General features: G+C 53.0%; 6 protein-coding genes across 6 annotated transcripts; 3 read left to right on the forward strand and 3 right to left on the reverse strand.

The window, feature by feature from the left end:
• Positions 1-2233: 2233 nt before the first annotated feature.
• On the forward strand, positions 2234-3346 carry UCRPA7_5182 (putative 60s ribosomal protein l5 protein; the record flags this gene model as incomplete). The annotated part of the gene is made up of 3 exons (XM_007917729.1): positions 2234-2236; positions 2389-2426; positions 2482-3346. 3 exons carry the CDS (start codon positions 2234-2236, stop codon positions 3344-3346), a joined length of 906 nt encoding a protein of 301 aa, XP_007915920.1.
• A 2472-nt stretch (positions 3347-5818) lies between these two features.
• Positions 5819-9534, forward strand: UCRPA7_5183 (putative cell wall biogenesis protein mhp1 protein; the record flags this gene model as incomplete). The annotated part of the gene is made up of 3 exons (XM_007917730.1): positions 5819-5873; positions 6004-8832; positions 8888-9534. 3 exons carry the CDS (start codon positions 5819-5821, stop codon positions 9532-9534), a joined length of 3531 nt encoding a protein of 1176 aa, XP_007915921.1.
• Positions 9535-10355: 821 nt separating this feature from the next.
• On the forward strand, positions 10356-11395 carry UCRPA7_5184 (putative phytanoyl- dioxygenase protein; the record flags this gene model as incomplete). The annotated part of the gene is made up of 2 exons (XM_007917731.1): positions 10356-10997; positions 11066-11395. The coding sequence occupies 2 exons, from the start codon at positions 10356-10358 to the stop codon at positions 11393-11395; spliced, it is 972 nt and encodes a 323-aa protein (XP_007915922.1).
• A 531-nt stretch (positions 11396-11926) lies between these two features.
• On the reverse strand, positions 11927-13586 carry UCRPA7_5185 (putative nuclear polyadenylated rna-binding protein; the record flags this gene model as incomplete). Its single annotated transcript, XM_007917732.1, has 4 exons — positions 11927-13057; positions 13110-13273; positions 13330-13370; positions 13576-13586. The coding sequence occupies 4 exons, from the start codon at positions 13584-13586 to the stop codon at positions 11927-11929; spliced, it is 1347 nt and encodes a 448-aa protein (XP_007915923.1).
• A 4600-nt stretch (positions 13587-18186) lies between these two features.
• On the reverse strand, positions 18187-19931 carry UCRPA7_5186 (putative histone h1-binding protein; the record flags this gene model as incomplete). Its single annotated transcript, XM_007917733.1, has 4 exons — positions 18187-18498; positions 18552-18900; positions 18958-19202; positions 19254-19931. 4 exons carry the CDS (start codon positions 19929-19931, stop codon positions 18187-18189), a joined length of 1584 nt encoding a protein of 527 aa, XP_007915924.1.
• Positions 19932-20620: 689 nt separating this feature from the next.
• UCRPA7_5187 (putative isocitrate lyase protein) lies at positions 20621-22487 on the reverse strand (the record flags this gene model as incomplete). The annotated part of the gene is made up of 5 exons (XM_007917734.1): positions 20621-20978; positions 21039-21591; positions 21644-21986; positions 22042-22197; positions 22257-22487. 5 exons carry the CDS (start codon positions 22485-22487, stop codon positions 20621-20623), a joined length of 1641 nt encoding a protein of 546 aa, XP_007915925.1.
• Between the last annotated feature and the right edge of the window lie 1771 nt (positions 22488-24258).

Consider the following 24258-nt stretch of genomic DNA (forward strand, 5'->3'; position numbering starts at 1 on the left):
GAGGCTGCTCAACGGATGTACAACTCACGCGCAGCAAAATATGAAGACGGCTGGCACCCCGACTATTCTCTGCGGTTCACGAAGCTTGTTCCGCTCCGCAAAGGCGACCGTGTTCTAGATCTGTGCTGCGGCACTGGTTTGGAGGCGTTTCTAGCAGCTGAAATTGTAGGAGATGAAGGAGAAGTCATCGGAGTTGACGTTACTCAGGGGATGCTTGATGAACTTCAGAAGAGGCAGCAGAGGGAGCCCATGCTAGGGTCCCGCATCAAAACATTTCGCCATGATGTGACGAACCTACAAACCCTCCTAGAAGTAGAAAAGGAATCATTTGATGTTATCATGTGTTCAAATGCGTTCGTCCTCTTTGACGAACCTGCCCAAGTCGTAGGACATTGGCGCGAATACCTCAAACCAGGAGGTGCGATGGTCATCGACATCACCCACGAACATAACCTCTGCTCAGGACTGATGCTTGAGCGGGTCACTATGCGGCTAAACTTGAAGTTTCCCGCAAATCGTTCTTGGATAAAATCCGAAGACTCTTTTCGCGAGATTCTTGAAAGGGAAGGCCTTACTGTTGAGAATGTGGTCCTGCTGGACAAGACAAGTGGCGAGCGGTACACCTACTATAGTATCGACGAAGCAGATCAGCAGTTTGACTATATCACAAATACTCCGCTTACTATCCACCTCATGACTGACGAGTTCAAGGAAAAGGCACGCTCCGTCTTCAAGGAAGAGTTCGTGAAAGATGCAGTGGATGGGAAAGTAGCCATGGTTGATGCATTGTATGTCTATGTCGCTCGGAATACCGCTTGAATAACCCGACAAAGAGTGGCACCGGAGTCTTCACTAGTGTTATTCTAGATAGATTATCATATCTTTGCCTTAGTTTCTGGCAACTTTGGTTTTATAGGAACCTTTGGATGGTCACCAGCTAATTTTAAACCCGTTATCTTCTCCAACTCTTCTACAGCCTCGTACGCTCGTCCCAGTGGCACCTTGATTGTGCGGAAACCCTGTTTCCTACCTTCGCGAAGATTTTCGCCAATATCGTCAAGGAATAGAATGTCGTCGGCCTTCACACCTTCGCTCCAGCCTAAATCCTTTCCCCTGCCATTAGCATGATTTCGAGCAAATCGATCTGTCTCCTTGAGCGCGAGTTGGTATATGCTCGGGTCTGGTTTTCTGAGACCAACATGAGCCGATGAAATGAAGACATCAAATGTACTCCGGACCGGATCGCCAAAAAAGTCAGGCTGATGAAGAGCATGGCCCTCTGGAAATATGACAGTGTTGCTAAGAGCAGCGAGTATGTACTTTCCGCTCGCCTTGAGGTTCTTCAGAGCCGGGAACATCCATGGATCAGGATAGTTAGATGCAGTCATCATATCGTTAAAAAGCCATTCCCCATCAATGTCCGGAAGAGGTGGAGTCTCTTTTGGCAGACTCGGGTCCTTGGCTCGCTGTGCCTTGTAAAATGCCTCCCATCTGACTGTGTCATGGAGATCTTTGTTAAATCCATCGAAGAAGGCAGTGTCCATAGGAATCTTGCCCCTTTCAAGACGGTGCCAGAATCCGTGTGGAGCCGTCTTGGATATGGAATAGTTCACCCATCCTGGGGGGATACCCAGACTGAGCTCGTAGTCAAGAATGGCTTGAAACGGTGAGACGACCTGTACTTGGTCAGTCAGACTCCCACAAAACATATTTTTCGAAACAAAACCCTATGCTGCTTCTACGATTATCGCATGTATTGACTTACACAGACACCTCCAATGTCGAAGAGGAGAACTTTTGGTTGTTTCTGGCTGGCCATCTTGGTTTCTCCAGCTTTTAAAAAAAACCTAGCACTGAGTACCAAATATGTGTCCTACTCACTCAATCTACATTGCCCTGAAGTTGTGATCATCACCAATGAAATCACTTTGTAGGTAGGTGCCTCCTACCGGAGAACCGAATCCGCAATGGTTTGAAGGTGAGTTACCTCGGCATTGATAAGGAGCGATAAGGATTGGCGATAAGATATATGATCACGTGAGTAAGCGCGTGCTCGTAACCGACCAAATCTTCGATCAGCTCCAGCTGCTGCAGCTGTTAGGGCAGAGTGGGGCCAAAATTTCCTGCCCACTTTGCCCACAATTGAAGCCGTGATCTTGACATTTTTTTGATCCACGACCAGACAACCTCACAAACAAACTGAGTGGAATCGCCGCCCAGCCAAGCCGTCAAGATGGTGAGTTGAGACTGTTACTCTTGCAATGCCTGCGATGGCATTGCAATTGAATTTTGAGGAGGGACAGAAATGTCTAGAGTCAATGCAAGATGCTTCGGAAGAAGGATTCAAGATCTGAAGCGCAAATTGCTGACTCGGGAAATTCATTACAGACCTTCCACAAGCTTGTCAAGAACAGCGCGTACTACAGGTGAGTTTTATCTTTCTCATGCACTGCGGCCTTGGGGTTACTGACATGGGTACAGTCGCTTCCAGACCAAGTACAAGCGCAGAAGATCAGGCAAGACCGACTACTATGCCCGCAAGAGGCTCATCACCCAGGCCAAGAACAAGTACAATGCGCCCAAGTACCGCCTGGTCGTCCGCTTCACCAACCGCGACATCATCATGCAGATCGTGACCTCCGAGATCACTGGCGACAAGGTCTTCGCCTCTGCCTACGCCCACGAGCTCAAGGCTTACGGCATCGAGCACGGTCTTACCAACTGGGCTGCTGCCTACGCCACCGGCCTGCTGATTGCCCGCCGTGTGCTCAAGAAGCTGGGTCTGGACGAGGACTTCACCGGTGTTGAGGAGGCTGATGGCGAGTACACCCTCACCGAGGCCGCTGAGACCGACGATGGCGAGCGCCGCCCCTTCAAGGCTTACCTGGATGTCGGTCTGCACCGTACCTCCACTGGTGCCCGTGTCTTCGGTGCCATGAAGGGTGCTTCCGACGGTGGTATCCTCATCCCCCACTCCGAGAACCGATTCCCCGGCTACGACATGGAGTCCAAGGAGCTGGACGCCGAGACCCTCCGCAAGTACATCTACGGCGGCCACGTCGCCGAGTACATGGAGACTCTGGCCGACGACGATGAGGAGCGTTACAAGAGCCAGTTCCAGAAGTACATCGATGATGACATCGAGGCTGATGGTATTGAGGACATCTACACTGAGGCCCACAAGGCCATCCGTGAGGATCCCTTCAAGAAGTACGAGAGCGATGCTCCCAAGAAGAGCAAGGAGGAGTGGAAGGCCGAGTCCAAGAAGTACAGGTCCACCAAGCTGAGCAAGGCGGAGAAGGAGAAGAGAGTCCAGGAGAAGATTGCTGAGCTCCTCAACGCTTAAGCGCGCGTGGTGATGGATTGGGCATCTCGGCATTCATGGCATCTGTCTTTAGGAGTTCACTTGCAAAAGGGGAAGGGATTCATACTCAGGGTTTAATGAACGCCAATGAAAAATGATCTAAGTTCAAAAGCACCCAGCATTCTCAGGGTCCATCGTGCTATGTGACGTGCCTGTAGCAGCCGCCTACTGCGTTACCGCTAAACGGTACAGGTGACCATTTTCTTGTGACATTGCACTCGTGCAGCCGGGCTGGTTACTCTCGGCATTCAAGGGATCAACACGTTCCATGCTCAAAGTGTTCAAAGATTGTGGGGTGCAGCGAGTATTCAAGACTAATCGATGTGGTGTAGGGATAAAGTAGAAACGCTCCCGTTATTCAAGTCACTTTCCAGCATTGCGAGTGGCACGCACTTGCAGGTATGAAGTCATACTGCCCGCGAGAGTGGCACATGGCTGCGGGCTCCACGGAATCGGGATCAGATGAAGCGCCGTTATTCAGCATTCCGACTGCATATTGGTTGTTGTGGGGATTACGAATTGCACATCAGTGGCCAGTTATGCATTGCCTGGTCAGCCCTCTGCTGCGCGCCGGGTGTCTTCATCCAGCCTACTGAGGACACGATGGAATTGCGACGAAGGGAAAAGTTCAATGGATTTGGATGTTGCCATGCCTGCATTCCGAAACTCGCCGGACGTAATAGCGTCTTCCATGGAGGGACAAGTTGGATGACGATCCTACTCTCTCGACACCTGAGTGTGGAAATTCTTTTTGATATCGAAGTCAGCGCTTGAGTCTAGCGTGCCTTCACTTCCTATCATCGTATTTCACTTGACGAAGAGACACTACTGCGCTGTTATCTCTCTCTGGTTATCTCTACTATCTCGGCGGAGTTGGGCGTGTTTATGGGACGAGTGAGGTAGGCAAAGCGATACGCAAAATCATTGATATGCCCTGGATTTCTAAGCGTCGGAGTGCTGGCGCCGCCGGCGGCGATGCGAGGAAAGGATCCGCCGATGATTCCTGGGGGACCGTCGACAGGTCGGAAAATCGCAGGGTGGGGCCCATCTTGCTGCACGAAGATGGGTTATGAGCTCAGACCAGCATATGGCCCTGGTCTCTGGGACCACAGTCCGGTAAGGTACTCTCCTGTAGCGTACGGAGTACCTACTGCGTAATTAATCAGGATGGACAGGTGAACTAGATACTTTACGGCGAAGCTCGGCGAGGTTAGGAATGAAACCTTCTTTGAATCAGATATGAGAAGAGATCCTTAATTACTTTATATCTTTGCTCTGAACTTTTATGATATATGTTCACAAAGAGCAGGTATCTGAATGGGCAAACAGCATGTCAAAAGACGTTATCTTAGTATCAGTCAAGGCGACCAAGAGCCTGGCTGTGTCTGGCTGTGTCGCAAAGGGCAAATGAAATGGTGTGAGCGGCCACTGCGGTGTTTTTCGTTCCCTGGCGCAGTGGCTCCAGTTCGCCCCCCCTGCACTGGGGCGCCGGTGCTGTCAAATGATTCGTGTTTGACAGGGCCCAGACTGGTCCCTTAGCACTTTAGACGTCACTGGAGGGTGAGTCCGGTGCTTGGGTAGGCAGTCAACCAGGGAGGGAAAAGGAAGATCGTAGATGGGTGAATGGATGAGTGTGCATGTGGAATCTGGATGGGCGAAGGTGAATGAACGGGGGATGCTTCGCCATCTTGGAGGTAGTTGGAATGGATGGTCGCTCTAGGTTGAACACCTACACACGTATCTACCTACAATCTTATCCGTCGAATTAACAAATTACTGATCCCTCTGAATACTGTCAAATTGATTCCAGGTACGAGCAGGCGAAAGGCGGCCGACGAAAGACGATATCCAAAGGCCCAGCGAGTGCAGGTACCAGCACTGAGGACAGGCCAGTGCAGTGGAGGGACCGGGGCCGACCACTGGCAACGAGACTTTATGGGCTCACCTAAGCCGCATCTTTTCCGTAAACGGACTGCTGTACCCTCGATTACCGTCATCCGCCAGCCCTGTTCCTCCCGTCAGACCAGCGCAGACTCCTGGTAGTGGCAGGTCTAGGAGGTAGGCAGGTAATATTATCATCCTCAATTTTGTTTTCCCATGTGTTTTGTAAGCCTCAACACACCTCCGACTCTTTTCTGTCCATTCCCCCCCAAAAAAACCCTATCCCGTCTGTTCTGCATCGGGGCCATCTTCTTCCTGAACCTTGGGGTTGCCGCTGAGATCATGAGATGGCTGTACCCATGAACATGGAACCCCGCCAATAATCGACCACCCAGGCTTGGACTCCAGCACCCCAGCTGAACCCTATCGCGAGCTTTACTAAGGCCTTCTTGCCCAGACCCTGCCAGTACCGTCTTCCACCCTCCAAAAGACGATAGATTGGCTTCTCGTCTCCAAGACTCTTTATATATTCCACTCATCGCTCCGCCAGACAGCCTGGGCCACTGTCTCGACATGGAGCAAATCCACGGCATCGATGTTAGCTGGATGACCCATGGGGCTCCGAAAGGTATGCTCGACTCGCTCTAGATGTCGCCACCACCACCACCACCACCACCCCCCGCAGCACTCTACGCAGCCATGCGAAGCAGATACGGTGGTTTGCGACGCTGGAGATCAATTAGCTGATGTATCTACAGACAAATCGAGAGTTGCCGGCCAGCGACGGTCGACCTTCTCGTCGCAGCCATCGCCGCGCGAATCCCCAGTGACCAGTCCGGTCTCCTCCTCCCCGCCACCTCCCAGCACACTCAACGGCCACGCCGACCTCTCATCAAAACCCACAGCAACTCCGCCGAAGCAAATACCCCTAAGGCCCGGTTTCACGAGGCGGGATTCAAATGAGAAGAAAGCAGAGCCCAATGGCACAGGCACCTCCCCTCAACGGCGTGGGTCCTGGTTCTCCAACATCTCCCACAAGTTCAGCACCAGCGGCGCTCAAAGCCCCCCGCAGGCGAACAACGCCCCGGCCCAGCAGGCCGAGATATCTGTCCCCAAGGTCGTCCCCGCGAAGAATGCGGTATTGCAGCATGCTGCGAAGTACCAGGGTGAGGGCCCGTATACCCCGGCCCCGCCGAAGAGCGGCCAGACAGGCCTTCTGCAAGTCTTCCGGAGGTTATCGGCATCTAATGGGCAATTATCGCCGGGGATCAAGAGCCTCCATCATGGTCTGGTCGAGCGGCGTGTGCTAAATGTTGACCGCCGCCGAGAAAGATGTGCGCTCGCGGAGCTCAACCAGGCTAAACTACGCCGAGTGGCATTCTGCGTGGATGTTGAGATTGCGCCAATGCCTAAATACGCCGATGGTGATTCGAAGAAGATCTGCGTGCCAACCTGCGATAAGACCGTAAAACGCAAGATCAGTGAGAAGGGTGAGGGCGAAGCCCTAAAGAATCCAAAGGCCCTTGAGGACCAGAAAGAGCTGAATGGTGTTGTGAAAGCCACCGGCGAGCGGTTACCAAAGGAGCCGCCAAGGGAGGGCATAGAGCAACCGGCACCGGCGTCCGATATTAAGGATAGCGGCGATGCTACTTCCGAAAAGCTTGGTGATACTAAGAAGAAAGAGAAGAAGAAGAAGAGTGAAGAGGAGCGAAAGGCCCGCAAGGAAAAGAAGCGGAAGCTAGCTGAGGCAAACGGCCAGATTCCCATGGAGTTGCATCTTGACTCCGATTCGTCAAGCCCGTCAACACCCACGAATGGCGTTACGACACCAAGAACTCAGGCACTGCCAACAACTAATCCAGTCCGAATCTATAGGAGATGTTGTCAACTACGAGAAACTCCGATCCTAAAGAAGATCACAGAGCAGCTCACAAACTCTTCGAATGCCTCGCCCGGTGGTGTTGTTGAGAAGCTAGATTTGACTGGATACTGGATGCAGTTGGCCGATCTTGTCACCCTGGGAGATTATCTCGCGGTCGTTCCTATCAAGGAAGTCGTATTAGAGAACTGCGGGCTGACTGATGAAGGACTCCGAGTCATCCTCGCGGGCTTACTCGCCGCGAGAAGACCTGAAGGGAAGAAGAGACGTTCCATAACCGAGCCCGACGGTTTCGTTCATCAAGGTGGCGTCGTCGAACGTCTTGTTCTGAAGAACAACAAGATTGGTCCAGAGGGTTGGAAGCACCTATGCCTCTTCCTCTACATGTGTCGGTCTCTCAAGGCTCTCGATGTTTCCAATATTGCGTTCCCCAAACCGGCCGCAACTTCGCACGCACAGAGTGGTCATGGACACCAACCAAATGGCACTCAAACAGGCCTAGACCTCTGCAAGCTTTTGTCTAAATCGATCGGCGATAGATTAGCAGGATCATGCCTCGAATTGATCAACCTTGGCGAGACAGGTTTGAGCACCGAGCAATTAGGAGAGATTATCGATGGCATTATCAGAAGCGGCATTCGTCGATTAGGTCTTGCGCACAACAACATTGACAACAAGGGACTAGAACATATCCAGAAGTACCTGCGCAGCGGAAAGTGTGAGGGATTGGACCTTGGTGGGAATGACCTACGCGACCGGTTGGAGGTTGTCGCAAACGCACTGGATGACGAGAACCCTCTTTTTGCTTTGAGCCTTGCCGAATGCAATCTCAAGCCAGGGTCGCTTTGCAAGCTCTTACCCAAGTTGATCAGGTTGCAGAATTTCCGCTTCATTGATTTATCACACAACCACGATCTATTCAAATCGGAGCCAAGTGCCGTTGGAGTACTTCGAAGATATCTACCGAAACTAGCTCATCTCAAGCGCATCCATCTCACAGATGTGGGATTGAACTCTGATCAGGCAATCGCTCTGGCCGAGATCTTGCCTGAGATGCCATCCCTTGCTCACATCAGCCTCCTCGAGAACCCTGAGCTTACTCGCCTCGCCGATGCAAAGACCGAGGAGACCCAGGAAGAGGCATCTGCCTTGTATGCGTCATTCCTCGCTGCAACCAGAGTATCAGAGAGCTTGGTTGCTGTTGATATTGATGTCCCTACCGAGGCTGCAGGCGAGATTGTGAGAGCACTGGCGAAGCAAGTTGTTGCATACTGTCTACGGAATATGGAGCGCCTGCCTCTTGGCAACGCGGTGGCTGCATTGAGCGAGGCTTCGGCGACGACAACTGGTACAGAACCTGTGGTGCCAGATGTCCTCCAGCACCTGGTTGGCAAGGACGCTCTTCTTCCTGATACACCAGAAGAAGAGGAGGATGTTGCTCCGGATGACGATTATGTCATTGGAGGCACCGGAGTAGCGAAGGCGTTGGCTTGCTGTCTCAACAATCGCGGCGACGAATCTCGCAGGCAATCTGGCGAGTTCATACGTGAAGTGGAGACCGGTATACCGGTTGAGAGACCTCATCTACCCTCTGGTAAGGCCAAGGACGTGTCGAAACATCTCTTGGTAAGCGCGAGAAAGATCAGGCATCGGCTACAGCCTGCTCTTGTCAAGGCCAAAACCTCTTCGGCAGACACCAACACTTACTGTAAGTTTTCTCGTATTGAATGTGTATTGTACCAACACTAACTGCTTACTTAAAGATCGTCTCCTCTTCCTTCAAAATACTCTTGATGGAATCATTAAACGCTTTGAAGATGAATATCCCGAAACAAGAGAATCTTTCGACAGTGCCATATCTGTTTCACTGCCTGACGGTCATAAGTTGGGGACATCTCTATCCTCTGCCGAGGGTGAACCGGATGCTCCTGCTGCCATCTCAGATGCCGAAGACGAAGTGGAAATCAGCCGAGAGCCACTGAAGCGCTCCAACTCTACCATATCACTTACTTCCAAGGCGCTCGTCAATGAGGAAGCTCGTGTCCTCCGCGCTGGCCACAAGTTTCGCGCTAGTTGGCTCAAGCCACAGCACTACGATGTGCTGTTTTCAGGTGTTGAGGAGATCGGGGCTGATCCGAATCATGTCCGGGTGCTCCATGAAATGATTGATGATCTTGGTGATGAGGACCTGTTGAAGAAAGTCGAGGAGAAAGGGGCCATCCGTGTTTACATGGAGGACAAGGAGCAGGTACTCCGGGCACTCAAAGAAGCGGATCCCGAACATTGGGATCGTTTCATTGAGTCCCAGCGGAAGGCGCGAGCAAATGTTCAACCTGGTCAGCCCAAACCGCCTGCTGAGAACGGCCAGGCCGCAGCGACTACGGTTGAGGACATTGCTGTCACTGATTAGGGAGACTACATGTACATGTGCCCTAGTACGCGTCTGTGTACAACAGAAGACGACGTTACGGATTTAAATTTCATTTGTCGATAGTACGGTACTTTCGTTATTAGCAGCGGCGTTGATATGGCAGCCCGAGAAGGGACTCGAGTCACTGTTCTGGAAAGAAGAGTTGCCGATGTAACCCCCAATCGTTTGTCGGATGGGTTGATTTGCTTTGAAGATAACTGCACTCCAAGGAGTTTGGTCCGGGAAAGAGGCTCGGACTTTGCATACATATACAAGTAGCATTCACTTGAGGCATCTGTGTATTAGCATATGATGTCGAATATGACCGATTGAACTTCGCCTTGGCCATCATTGAGCTTTGTGCACTAAGTTGACAATATCTCATGCTGTCCCATACCCTCTGACTTCAAGATTCTATTCCCATGTGGCCCTCGGGACAATGTCGTGAGACTGACGTTAAGAAGGATTCAGTAGTGCTTATGAGCGGCGAATGTATATGTTCCCTTTTACTTGATCAGGGGCTATAGTGAGAAGCGGAAGGTCGATTTAAGATGTGAGCCAAGGATAGTCGGTTCCACACCACCTTCGTCAGCCGCCGCTTGCCGCTACTGATAACATACCATTTTCATGTGATGCATGTACGTAAATGTAACTCTAACTCTTCTGATATACCGGGCTTCAAAATAAGAACCTACTCAACAGTACAGTAACAATCCTTATTAGTCTTCTAACACTAGTCACTAAAGTTAACAGATCCGTTCCGGCGTAGTTTGACACTGCCTTGCTAGTGCCTTTCGACGTGACGAAGGCAAGGGCTAGACATGATGACGGTCTCTGGTCCAGCAGACGGCGGCCTCACGCCCTCGCAGCTCGCCGACTTCGAGCGCGACGGCTACCTGATTGTCCCGGACGCACTGCCCCCTACCACAGTCTCCGCGCTGCTGGCGGAGACGCACTCGCTGCTGGAGGACTTCTCGCTGGAGGACCACCCGATGACCAAGTTCAGCACGGGCGGCGAGGACGGCGAGGACCACGTGGGCGACGACTACTTCCTGACCAGCGGCGACAAGATCCGCTTCTTCTTCGAGGAGGACGCCTTCGACGACAGGGGCAACCTGACCAAGCCCAAGGCGCGCGCCATCAACAAGATCGGCCACTACCTGCACGCGCTCAGCCCGCGGTTCGCATCGCTGCTCGGGCCGGCGGGGACGACCAAGGCGTCGGCGCCGGAGGGCATGAGGGCGCGCCCGGCGGCCGTCGCGCGCTCGCTGGGCTACCGCGACCCGCGATGCCTTCAGAGCATGGTCATATGCAAGCAGCCGGAGATCGGCGGCGCCGTGCCCCCGCACCAGGACAGCACCTTCTTGTACACGGACCCGCCGAGCGCCGTGGGCTTCTGGTATGCGCTCGAGGATGCGACGCTGGAGAACGGGTGCCTGAGCTTTCTGCCGGGCTCGCACAAGGTAGGTTCGCTGCTATGCACGGGACCATTCAGGAGTTTCGAGGCTAATACCAGCTGTTCGATCCAAAGTGGGCGCCCATCTCCAAGAGGCTGGTCCGCAAGGCGGGCAACACAGGGACAGAGATGGCGACCAACGAGGGGCCGCGGTTCCCTGTAGGGGAGAGCTATGGCGAGAAGAAAGACGAGGAGGCAAAGGACGGCGATTACGTGCCCGGCGAGGTGAAGGCGGGCAGTCTGGTACTTATCCACGGCAACCTTCTGCACAAGAGCGAGAAGAACCTCAGCCAGAAAGGGCGGATCATCTATACATTCCATGTCATTGAGGGTGATAGTAACACGTATGACAAGCGCAACTGGCTCCAGCCGCCACGAGAAGGTTTCACTAGGCTCTACACCTAAAGAAACACAAGAGGAAAGCAAAAGTAATGAATCAATGACTTATTTTATTGTTTTATCAGGTTGATTCGCATTGTGATTCGCCTGTAGATGCCTCTAGAGAGCGTTCTATATGAATGCTCGCAGGGGCTAGGATTTCTTAAGATTTCTGTACCCTCGAGAGCCTGTTCTCTCGGGCGTAAAACTGACATATGAGCCAAACACTGACTCCCTCCCTTTCCAAGCAAAACAGGCATGTTTCCGAACCACGACTCCCCACACGCAGGGAGTATTAATTCACCTCTGAACTCTTAGCCCCTTAACCACAGACCAAAGCCAAAGCCAAAGCCCCTCAGGATTCTTAAGTATGCAATAAAAACGTTTGGCCAAGAAGGAAGAAAGTAGGTGTTGTACAGAAGCCAAATGTTGACTCAAAGGGAGGCTGCAGACCTGTTGGTGCCGGGTCCATTCATTAGAGATCTGATCATTCAATAGCGCGAACAGTCAGAACAGACTCGTAGCGGCTCGAAGACCAGCTGCTTAGTACGAGGGCCCCTAGCCTCGTCCGTAAGGATGGAATCCCCGGTTGCCTCCGCCTCGGCCACCGCCGCGGTAGTTCGCGCCTGGCCGTCCGGCGTTCTTCGGTCCGGTCGGTGCGTTTGCAGGCGGTGCATGCTGAGGATCCATGGAACCTTGCTGTTGGTGGGCGCCTCCCCGGTTACGGTTGAAGCCACCACGACCACCTCCCTGGTTGAAGTTTGGCTGCGGGACATCATCATACATGCCCTCCCAAGATGTAGGAGCGCCAGCACCGCCGGCCATGCCGTAACCTCCCTGGCCGTACTGCTGCTGCGCATCTTGCCGTGGGCCTCGTGGTCCTCTTGGGCCTTGGCTCGGGTCATACTTTTGCTGCTCGAACATTTGTTGCTCAAATGCATTGTATCCGGGCTTACCGGCGCCCCCTGCTTGGCCGCCGGACTGGTCGTCTTGTCCGCCTTGGGCACCCTGCATTTGTTGCATCATCTGCTGCATCATCTGGGGGTTCATGTTGCCCATGGCTGCCATCGGATTATTACCGCCTTGGCCTCCACCGCGACCCTGAGCTGCCATCATTTGCTGCATCTGTTGCATTTGCATCATCTGCATCATGGCGGGATTCATGTTCATGCCGCCCATCCCTCCCATGCCACGGTTCATGGCCATCTGCTGTTGCATCATTGCAAAGTACTGTTGCATCCGCTGCCAGTACTGGGCCATGACCTGAGGTGTCATACCACCAGCGGCGCCCTGTTGACCTCCCGATGCTTCATCCATGTCGCCCTGAGATCCACCACTACCTCCCATGCCAGGCTTGCGGCCGAACTTGCCACCACGGCGGTTGGCTTCCTCCTCCTCACGCATATTGCCGCGTGGCTGGGCTTTCTTGACCTCAATCGGCTTGCCGTGGATCTCCAGACTCGTAGATAGAGTCGCCTCAACACCGGCCTCGGACTCGAACGTGACGAAACCAAAGCCACGTGGACGACCTGTGTCCTTGTCCATCATGAGAGTAGCGTCGACAACCCGACCAAACTGCGCAAAGTAGTCCTTAAACTCCGCATCAGTAGTGTCCTGGCTGACACCACCTACAAAGATCTTCGAAGTCTTCTCCTGTTCGTCTCGAGGAATGGCCCGTTTGGGATCGATCTAGAAGAATATTCGTCAGTCACTACAACAGAAGAGCGATCAATTGTCATACAATCTTGCCGTCAAGATAGTGCTCTTTGACCATAACAATGTTCACGGTCTTGGGATCTTTGAAGGTCAAAAATCCAAATCCTCGGGATCGACCCGTTGCTCCATCTCTCATCACAGTACACTCGGTGACTTCACCAAACTGTGAAAAGTAATCCCGTAAAGATTCTAAAGGGACTATATTAGAAGATCGTGCATAGATTTGCATATATGAATAAGCTTACGATCCGTAGTCTCCCAGTTCAAACCGCCAATGAACATCTTCCTGCAGAATCACATATGTTAGCTTCAGAATTTGTAATGTCATGTCATGTGTGTGGTATAGAAAATGTTGCTAGTTTCGACGTGTGCGGGCGTAGTGTCGCTGGGCTGCGACTGGCGGTGGCCTGCATTCGAGCAAACTTCATGCCTACTGGCTCCTGGCAAGGCTGCGTGCCGTCCATTCAGAACACGCAAACCGGATCGCCCACTTGAGCCTCATGTTCACGATACGATTTCCCTAGGCTTTCCAGACCTTTCATTTCTGTCGTGATTTGAGGGGCCAGTAACATCTGATATACGAGCTTCAGATATTTGGAGCTCACTCCCGCTGCCCGAACTCTCGCCATCTTCGGATTCAAGTGGTATGTAGTTGTAGCCATCGGCGAGCGAGGAGTTTGCAAGAGGCAGCATGCTTGCGGTGATGGATAGATGAGTTTGTTTCAAACAACGGTGAGTTCGACTTGTCCGATGCAAAATACGCCACAGCAGCTCTCACAAGTGAGAAAATAGATGCAGCGAGAAAGCAGCGAGTTGGGAGTACCAGCAGCAGGTTTTGTCGAATTCTTCTTGCTTTGTTTTCAGATTCTGGGTTCGTAGTCTCTCTCTTGCTATCGTCAAGCTAGGTATTGGCTCGAGCGCTATCCGCTTCCAAATCTTGATACGGCCTCGGAAGAGCAGAGTCTGTGTTAAACCTACTCTCTCTTCGAGCTCTAAGATTATCTGCGTCTGTGGGCTATGGAAGCATGAGAGTTCCTCTGACCTGATCTGATCTGACTATATCGCTTCGGTAGTGCTTTGTGTTGGATGTCATTCAGGAAGAAACTTTCCAGTCCCATCCTCTTTTTGAGGCTCATCTCTTGCTTGGCATCTCTTTTATGCGCGGTCTTCTTGCATTATCTGCACGGCTAATAGTACGATGACCGCAAACAGCCTTTGTTCTGTGCTTGCCGAAGTGATGCCTTGCCACGGCGTTTTGCCTCGCTTTATCTGACATTTCGAATGCATCGAAATCCAAGCTCTTGTAATCACTAGGAGTAGGAGCCGCCCTGACTTCTTCTCTTCACTCTCCGAGGTAGCTGCTCATGTAGTACCGACCGCCTTTCCACTGATGGTATAGCATTTCCAGACAACAGGCCTCAACCCATTCCAGAGGAGCCTCTTTGGAGTCTCAAGCAATTGTCCCGCCACACGTAGCAATCATGTTTACGAGGAAGTGCAGATTGTGTCACACGTCATAAGAGAGAAGGAGATGCTTACCCGTCTTCCTTGGCATTAGGTCCCTTCGAAGCTGTTACGGGAGTAGGGGTACTGTATGTGGGAGTGTCTGCGTGTTGAGTAGTAGTTGTTCCATTTCCAAGATTGAAGTCAACGTCGTCATCATCTTCCTCATATTCTTCGTTGTTGTTCATGTGGGTTTCTCCGCCGCCATCATACTCGGTTGTTTGAGCTGGTTCGTTGTAGCTCGTATCGTAGCTGGCCGGAGCTGCGGCAGGTGGCGCAGCTGCCGGTTGGCTCTGTGCGGGCTTCGCGGGCTCGTTGTCATCATAGCTATATCCATAATCAGATATGAGATCTCTATAAGATAGGCGGTGATGGGAGTTTGGAAGGAGGATTCGTACAGATCAGCGAAGAGATCGTCCTCGAAATTCTCAGGCTCCGTCATCCTGACTGACTCGTGGAACACTGAAGGAGCTGTAGGAGAGGAAAGGGCGAGGGCCTTGGCAGCAGTGCCTGTAAAAGAAATCGCGGATTATCTGCTGGGTCTCTCAAGCGGCATTTCAGTTTGAGAATAGTACACGATGGATAATATCGTCGGGTGGTTGGAGGATGGCGGAGTGTTGAACAGCAAAATGAAGGGAGTGCGAAGGTTCAAGGAGGGGATTTTCTATCGTGACCTCCTTTGTCGTTGTTTGCCTGTAGCCCAGGGGATCCGACCCATTGGGCTGTTGTTGTTTTGTGGGGCCCATTAAGGCAAGTCCTCCCAGGGCAGGCACTTCGCCCTGCCTAAGGCGCTGTTGCTGCAGTGGGCCGTGCACATTCTTAGGGCCTTTGTCAGTGGCTGCACCTTGGGACACAGAGCCGTCCACAGGTGGGAGGCGGAGGGTGCCCACCCATTCCGGTGCCAAGGCTGGCACAAAGCCGGCGGCAGCTGGCCGCTAAAGGCCCCGGCATCAGAGGTGGCACGCCTCTATGTTGGCTCCCCACTACAGACAGCACGTACTTGACTGCGACTCAAACAACCACCTGTAGACATTTGACGGTCTAGTTGAGAATGCTTCTACCAATGTCACAAGTTCAAGGCACATAGAACATGTTCTCTTCTTCAGGGAGCGGCAAGAAGCCGCCTCCTCAGGTAAGCAACTTGTCTTTGCTCTATTTCCTTGGCTCTCAAGCTGTCCAGTACTAACGCCGAGGACAGGAGATGGTCCAAGTTGGTAGGCTCGAATCCCAGCCCACGGTGGCCCTTTGATGATCCCAAGGACAGGAAGGCTAACCTCAATGCTTGTGCTACTGACAGACCGATCAGAGTAAGCTACTACCTCAGCAGCACCATCTCACGCAGACCTGTGGCTAAATTAGAAACAGTTCGGCATCACCGTTTTGGCGATCACCACCCCGAGAACCTCCCCCAAAGAAGACTGGAAGAGACTCGGGCCTCGTCGTTGGGGCCGCCTACTCTCATGCTGATATTCTCAAGTTCGACTCTCTGTACGTGGAATAGCCTGACTATAGAGTCGTTTCATGACTAACACCAATTAGAAACCTGTCCAGCTCCTCATCTAGACCACGAACCCCGCCGTCTGCGAACTCGAGCAAGGCACGCACCTCCAATGCAGGGCCGCCTGTGCCTAAGCCTGGGTCTGGGCCTGGCTCGCCTCCATTCAAGACATATATGAACTTCCTTTCTACAACGAACGAAGATTGGGATGCCGACGAGGGCGATGACATGTATGGCTATGATGACGACGATGGGGACGACTTCGGCTTGCCGAGTTTGTCAAACATGAAGCGAAGGTCAAGGCGCATACAAGCTGCCCGATCGCAGTCACATGCCAGCAATACCCTATCGCCATCGCATGACAGCTCTGGAAACCCACTTGGCTTGGGTGAACGGCGTTATTCGAGCGGCGGGGACATCGCCGTAGAGCGGCCAGCGTCAACATACCCAATGCCCAAGAAGAGTGAGGGGAAGATCTTGCGCCCCCAATACAAGGACATCTTGAAGGGTAAGGGGTTAATAACACAATATTGGATCTTATACTAACAGTGTAATAGATCCAGCCAATGCTCTTCATCTCATCAACCATCCCTCAATACCACCAAACGCAACTCAAAAAGAAATCGACGCAGTCAACTCAAGAATATCCAGGATAAACAAGTTCAAAAAGATCCTACAAGCATCCACAATTCCGCTCGCGGAGCTCAGGTCCGCTGCTTGGTCTGGCATACCGGAAGAAGTACGTGCTATGACTTGGCAGTTACTGCTTTCATACCTGCCGACCAGCAGTGAGAGGCGAGTTGCAACGTTGGAGAGGAAACGGAAGGAATACTTGGATGGAGTACGGCAAGCATTTGAACGAGGAGCAAGCAATGCTGTTTCGTCCGGCAAGGGTCGAGGACTAGACGAAGCCATCTGGCATCAGATCAGTATCGATGTTCCCAGGACGAATCCTCATATCGAATTATACGGCTACGAAGCAACACAGAGGTCCCTGGAACGGATATTGTACGTTTGGGCTGTACGGCATCCCGCGAGTGGCTACGTGCAGGGCATCAATGACCTTGTGACGCCGTTCTGGCAAGTATTCCTCGGGGTTTACATCACAGATCCGAACATAGAACGTGGCATGGACCCTGGGCAGTTACCAAAAACTGTACTTGATGCTGTGGAAGCAGACTCATTTTGGTGTCTGACGAAACTGTTGGATGGTATTCAAGATCACTACATCGTTGCGCAGCCCGGTATACAACGACAAGTTGCTGCTTTGCGTGACTTGACGGCGAGGATAGATGCAAACCTAGCCAAACATCTTGAGGAAGAGCACGTCGAGTTCATCCAGTTCAGCTTCAGGTGGATGAACTGTCTCCTAATGCGGGAGATCAGCGTTCAAAATACCATAAGAATGTGGGATACGTATATGGTGAGGACTCCACTTTGTCTTTAATCTGATTGTTTTGCTGACGAGCCAGGCTGAGGAAAATGGATTCTCAGAGTTCCATCTATACGTGTGCGCCGCCTTCCTGGTGAAGTGGTCCGACAAGCTTGTCAAGATGGACTTCCAGGAGATAATGATGTTTCTGCAGTCTCTACCAACGCGCGAATGGACTGAAAAAGACATCGAGCTACTGCTCAGCGAGGCCTACATCTGGCAAAGCCTCTTCAAGGGCTCCTCAGCGCATCTGCGCGGACCTACGAGCCGAAGCCCTTCGACGAGCCTCCAGCTCTGAGGCCGCACCAAGTTTATGAGAGATGAAACTTAGAAATACGCAAAATATATCTAATAATGAATAGCCCATTATGGCATTTTGAAGAGAAGATTGCGCGCAACCTCCCGTCGAGTGGAAATGTATCATGCAACACCAGATTTTATTCCGAGATGCTAATTGTCTAGCTGTCACCGCCCCTGTTTTCTCAAAGGCGTTTTCTGTTTGCGAAAATGTCATAAAGCTTCGTGCCACCGTCCCAGCCATGACCCCTTCCCAATTTGCTTGCGGTAGTAAAAGAAAACTACATACTGTACACTGTGCCGGTTCTCCGTAGCTAGAAAGAATGTCTGCATTAGTTCCGAACGAAGCACTAGCTCCCCGCGGAGCTTAGATCATGCCTCCTGAGCCTCATCGACGCGAGCCTTCTTCGTCTCTGCAGGGGCTTCAGCGGGCTCCTCGGCCTTTCGCTTGCCATTAGATTCGTGGCCGTTGGTTTTCGCCTCCTCTGCAGTCGGCTTTGGCTCCTCCTTGGCCTTCTTTCGCACCAGTCCGGTGAGATCCGTCGCCGTCTTCTTCGCCTCCTCGATGCGGGCTTCGGTCTGGGCAGCGCTCTCACCTAGAGCAGCGCCGAGGATGCCACCCATCGGATCGCTGCCGGCAAGGGCTGCATTGACATCGATTGGCGGCTTGCGCAGATCAACAAGCTACCCAATAATTAGCATGTCCTCCGGCTGGACGTGATTCAGGCCTGACTTACTCTTTGTTCCATATCAGCAATGATGTCCTTAACCTCAGCGATTTGCTTTCTGGTGATGTCGTTGTCCTCAGGGGAGTGCAGAGTCGCAAGCTCGACCTCCTTGTTCTGAAGCTTGAGCTTCGTACTTGCGATAGCGGCCTCGAGCTCCTTCGCGGCTTCTTCACGTAGGTCTTGGTCAACCGGCTGCGGGCCAGACTTGTCATCCTCATCAGATGAGCTGGTGACTGAGGCGAACTCAAGCGCAAGGGACAGCTTGAAGTGGGCCTCTGCAATGACCTCCGACTCCTCGGGATACAACTGCTTCTTGTACTCCAGAGACTTTCGAGAATCAACGATCGCATTAGGGTATCTAGCAACGTTCAATGGTCAATCATTTGAAATTCATCCCAAGGAGTCATTATCATACCTTTCGTTCTCAAGAGAGATCTCAGCTAGGAGGTCATGCGTATCTGCCAGTCTCTCCTTGATGTGCTTCGTCGCAGGGGTATCACCTTCAGCCTTCTCCTTACCCTTGTCGTCGGCAGCAGCTTCTGTGCCTTCCTCGAGTTTCTTGTTGAAGAGAACCCGAGCCAGGTCTAAGATTTCGAATGCCATGGCAAGATCGTCATCTTCCTCGTCCTCGCCTTCGCCTTCTTCCTCTTCGCCGCCCTGCTAGTATGCCGTTAGTATCCGCCGCGACGAGTGAGGAGGGAAAGGTCTAACCTCCTCCTCGTCGGAGTCATCAAAGTTCTCGTCTCCTGTAAATTGGAACAATGGCTTCTTCGCCTCGACGCCCTCTTCAGTCTTCTTCTCGCCCTCCTTTTCATCGACGATAATTGCAACGGCCTCCTCGGCAACTCTCTCAGTCTCATTCTCCGCAGCAGGTTGTGCTGCAGCGCCCGATGCCTCAGCAGTTTCTGTCTTCACGGCGCTTCCATTTGCCTTCCCCTTCTTCTTCTCGCCCGCCGCGGCCTTCTTCTTTTGTTGCTCAGGCGCCTTGCCGCCCAGCACGTCGCTCTTGCTCTGGCCGACCTTGAACAGACTTCGGCCGTAAAGGAAGAGGATCTCGGCGTTCTCAGGGCTCATCTCGCCGTTCATCTCGGCCTGCATCTCAGCGGCCTGGGCGTAGACCTCGGCGGCCTCCTCGTAGTTCTTGTGCGCGTACAGCGCGGTCGCCTTGGCGCTCAGGTCGGCGAGCGAGACCTTGAGCGACAGGCTGCGCTGCTCTGGGTTCAGCGGGATGTCGGACAGCGCTGGCGTCACGGTGCCGGTGGCGAGGGCCGAGCGGTCCCCTTCGGCAGCCGTGGGTGTTGCGACAGCGCTCTCCATGGCGACCTCGGGTGCCGGATCAACGGCCACCGTAGGGTTTTGCTGATCGTTCGTTGAGGCTTCGTCGGCCATGATGGTGTCGTGCTTAGTGGAGAGACTGCTCAGAGTCTAGAGTCGGGTAAGGATAGCTGACGTCAAGACGATATTGCACGACAGATAGAAAGAAATCCTCAGAATCTGGCGCAAAGATTGAAGAGTATGCGAATTGAGACGGATCCAATTGAGGACAGATTGAGGTGGTTATGGGATGAGTGGGAGGAAGGGAGCAGCTCAAGTGAATTGACGGACGGGATGCAGGTGCTGCCAGTTTGAAGGAGCTTGTGACGCGATCACGCCTATCAGTCCACTTTGAGCGCGTTTGATTCGCCAGAAACTCCCCAGAGCGAGCACGCCGGCACTTTAAAAAAGGCTGGCTAAAGTGTCCAGGGCTCCTAAGGCCCACAACAGCTTTTGCTGGGGGGTACGCTCAGGCTGGGTTTCCGGGGACAGTCCGTCTATGGCTCCGATTGCGCTGCAACCTCCTCAACTTGAATGTAAATGTTTTCTTATGATTCTCCCAGTTCAATTATGTTCTATGCAAAATGGCTTCAACTAAGAAATCAAGTGAAATGACCTCACTTTTCTTTCCAAATGGTGTGACTCTTTCATCAAGTCTCTGAATTCATGAAATTCTCCTTTTCCTCATGCCTCATGCCGCTCCTCCTTCAACAATCTCCCTCACAACCGATGACTTACAATTTCTAAACTCACACCTAAATGACTCAATGGAACTGGTCTTCAGTAACGCCTTTGCCCATGGCCGCCGTGCTGCTGATGCCGCCGGTGACCATCTTCTGCAGCTCGTCGACGTAGGTCGCGCCGCTCCACTTCTGGTGCTTGACGACGTCGACGGCGCCGTCCATCTCGGGCTCCTGCACCAGCTCGCCGTACGCGCGCATGCCGATCTGCGAGTACGCCTTGGCGAACTGGTCGCTGATGAGCGCCGTCGTGTGCAGGCCCGCCAGCGTGATGAACTGCCAGCAGTAGCCGAGCTTCGCCAGCCGGCGGATGTACGTCTCCTGCTCGGCGCGCGGCATCGCCGTCTTCCAGTTGAAGGAGGGCGAGAGGTTGTATGCCAGCCTGGGGGAGAAAATGTCAGCACGGCTCAACCATGGGGAAAATAAGATGGGTCAAACTCACTTCTGCTCGGGCCAGACGGCATGCACGCCCTGGGCAAACTCCTCGGCCTGCTTGTAGTCGGGCAGCTTGCTCTCCATCCAGATGGCGTCGCAGTACGGCGCGTAGGCGATGGCCCTGTTGATGGCGCAGTCGCAGCCGCCCTTGAGGCGGTAGTAGCCCTCGCGCGTCCGCGGGGCGTCCCAGTCGAAGAAGATGTCCACGCCCAGGACGCCGCGGGCCACGGCGCGCGCTTCGTTGTTGCTCTTGCCCTTGGCCTCCTGCAGGTACTGCGCCTTAAGCGCCTTCTTGTCCGTGAAGGTGCCCGTCTCGATGGCGTGCACGACGGCGTCGTCGAAGCGCAGTAGGTTCGCCTGCTTCAGCCATTGGTCCTCGATCGACTGCAGCTCGTCGCCGGTCTTGCCTGCGCGCTCTGCGGCAATCATGAGGTCGTTCAATGGCTGCAGGTTGGGGTTTGTGCTGCCAATGATGAAAGCATGATCTCGTGGATCAATCGTGGTTGTGATTAGTGTCGCAGCCTCGGCATCGGTTCGGGCAATGGCGAGCAGATCAGAGCCTGCAAAACTATTAGCATATCGAAGCATAGAGTTATGCGTCTCGAAGCTTACCCATGATGTCGGCCTGAGCTCGGATGGCAACCAAACGGTTGATGTGCTCGCTGATGGGGACCAGCACCTTGCCAGCCATGTGGCCACACTTCTTCGTACCCGGGGCCTGGTCCTCGATGTGAATACCCGCGGCACCCTTCTCGACGAACAGCTTGGTGAGCTTCATCACGGCTGTCAGACCACCGTGACCAGTATCGGCGTCAGCAATGATTGGTCGCAGGTAGTCAATGTTAGCCAGCTTTGCTCGTTGCGCCTTGGGTGTCGTGAGGCGCTCTTGTCGCTGTTTCCTGTCGTGGAAGAGCTGTGCCATGAACAGGTGAGAAACCTTATTAGGGACGGTGGTCTATCTCTAGTCAGTTGTGCATTCTGCGGCTACTGTCTCTTCTCCTCCGACTCACGTAGGGGTAATCAGCCAGATCCGGACCAGGCTCATCTGACGCAGAGGCAGTTGATGATGATTGCCAGCCAGATACGTAGACGGTATCAAGGTACTTGGCCATCTGAGTCACCATTGTGGGCTCCAAGCAGCCATAAGTGTAGCTGGCATCGCCAGTCTTTCGATTCGCGTCAGTTCTTGATTCTACTTCGCCACCAATGAGCATTGTCTACTGACCTGGAAGCGTCCCTCGAGGATACTCCACAGCTTCTTTGCCTGGGCACTGCTGGGATAGTCAATTTTCAGGTTGCCCCTCTTTGACACGATCTGCTCGGCCGTGAAAGGTCTCTTGGTGTATCTCCATCTGGAATCGCTCCACCACTTCTTCACCTGCTCGACCTCCTGAGCGAACACTGCATCCTCCGTGTTGGGGTCAACAGCGGGGTTCCGCATGTTGTTGGCAGCCATGATGGGCAGTTTAGACGGGAAGAGGGGAGAGTGGTTGTATGATGTACACAAAATGACACGTGAAAGAGGCGGGCCACTGGAATGCGAAGCGTAGCAGTTGCGTTCGGGACAGCAGCAGCTATCAACGGGAAGGCAAATCACTGGACTGGGAGATGATGATAGGAATAATCCAGGAGAAGAAAGGAAGCTGACGCGAGGAGAGAGAGGAAAAGACGAGCAGTCAACTACCTCAAGAAGTCACGGATCGTCACAAGATATGTCAGGCCCGGCTCCAGGGCTATCGGGAGCAATCGGTCAAGCGGCTATTCACTTTTAACTTCAGCTGGGGGCCAGCCCCTAAGCAATCATGAGAATGGATGACTCTGCGGCAAGCCAGCAAGGTCAGATACGCCAGGGCAGATCATGCCTTCTTGTGGGTCCGCCTCGGGAAGTCATGGCTTTGGGGGAAGAGGAGGCTTGTGGGAGAGTATGGTACAATCAAGCCAAGCCGATGCTGGCGGGGGTGACCCGGTAGCAAGGGCGAATTCGTACCTGGCAGACATGTATTCTTTTCCCTCTGGCCCTCCTTACTCGCCCGCCCATATGCCAATGGATGACTGTGGTCAGAGTCACTGACCCGTAGTGCCCCAAGGTGAACTCGGCTTAAAGGGAGCTGGGAACGCGCCGTGGTTGGCTCCGCACAGGGCTGCGTTGCCGCCATTGGCCGAGTTACCGAATGCCGGGCTAAGAGGTCTCGACCCCTCCCCCGCAGACAGACAGATACATGCCGGATTTGGGGTCACCACTGAATGGCTGAGTGGCCTGTGGACGGACGACTGGAAGCTCGACTTTGCCTCCGTGCTTTTTTCATGATCATGCATCTATCTATGCATCTTCCGATTCATTTGACTCACATCGTGCATTCCCAAGTGATGAGAATGCAGAACGATCCACAATGGTCCTGTTTCCAAATTGGACTGAAGAATTGAGTTGTTCAAGTGAGGAGAAGGTGGCTTTTCTAACAGACCCTGGCGTGACTGGCATGTGAAGAAGAGGAAAAGGCGAGCCAGGGCTGTCGTCATATCTCTTAGTAGTAGCCTGGTAGGCAACGCATCTCATGGTCTTTGCGCACATGTACAAATCTGCAGCCATTCAACACCCGATGCGGCTCACCACTTGGGGTCATTGCCGCTTCTCATTGGACAATTGCTATGCCTCGGCCTGGCATCACCCAATACGAAGCACTAAACATTCCGTTGTTCGTGTGCCTTTCACATGCGTAGTTTGCCGAGTGTGTCCCAGTTTGACACTATTACCAAGTCAATTGAAGCACAATCCAATTCAATCGAGTCCGAAAATGCCATGCAATTTAGTGATACTTGGGACGATGCTAGTACTCGTAGGGCCTGGTCCACCTATCATCCCTGGGCCTGACGCTGAAGGCTCAAGCTTTCCCATAAAGCCTTTGCATGGTCGTTTGTGCAATCTGTAGCCTCTGCCTTCCACCCTCACCTCGTCGCTGGTTAATGGTGAACCGTGATCATAGTGCCTGTATAATGCAGTCATAACCCTCCTCTAATGTGCATCTAGGTTTTCCGGTCGACCATCTATACCCCAATGTCTGTCGCCATCGAAATGCAGCCTCCGTCAGCGCACCCCATGCAAACACTCCGCATGCCACCTACTCTATCTTCCGCGAGATCAACGATGGAAGAACGCCCAGTACGCCAGAAGTACACCTGAAAGAAATACCCCCCTTTCCAAAAGAAGGAATCATCATCATCATCAGGAC

This window comes from Phaeoacremonium minimum (genome assembly GCF_000392275.1).
Source record: "Phaeoacremonium minimum UCRPA7 unplaced genomic scaffold PA7_03_scaffold_405, whole genome shotgun sequence".
Lineage (NCBI taxonomy): Eukaryota > Fungi > Ascomycota > Sordariomycetes > Togniniales > Togniniaceae > Phaeoacremonium > Phaeoacremonium minimum.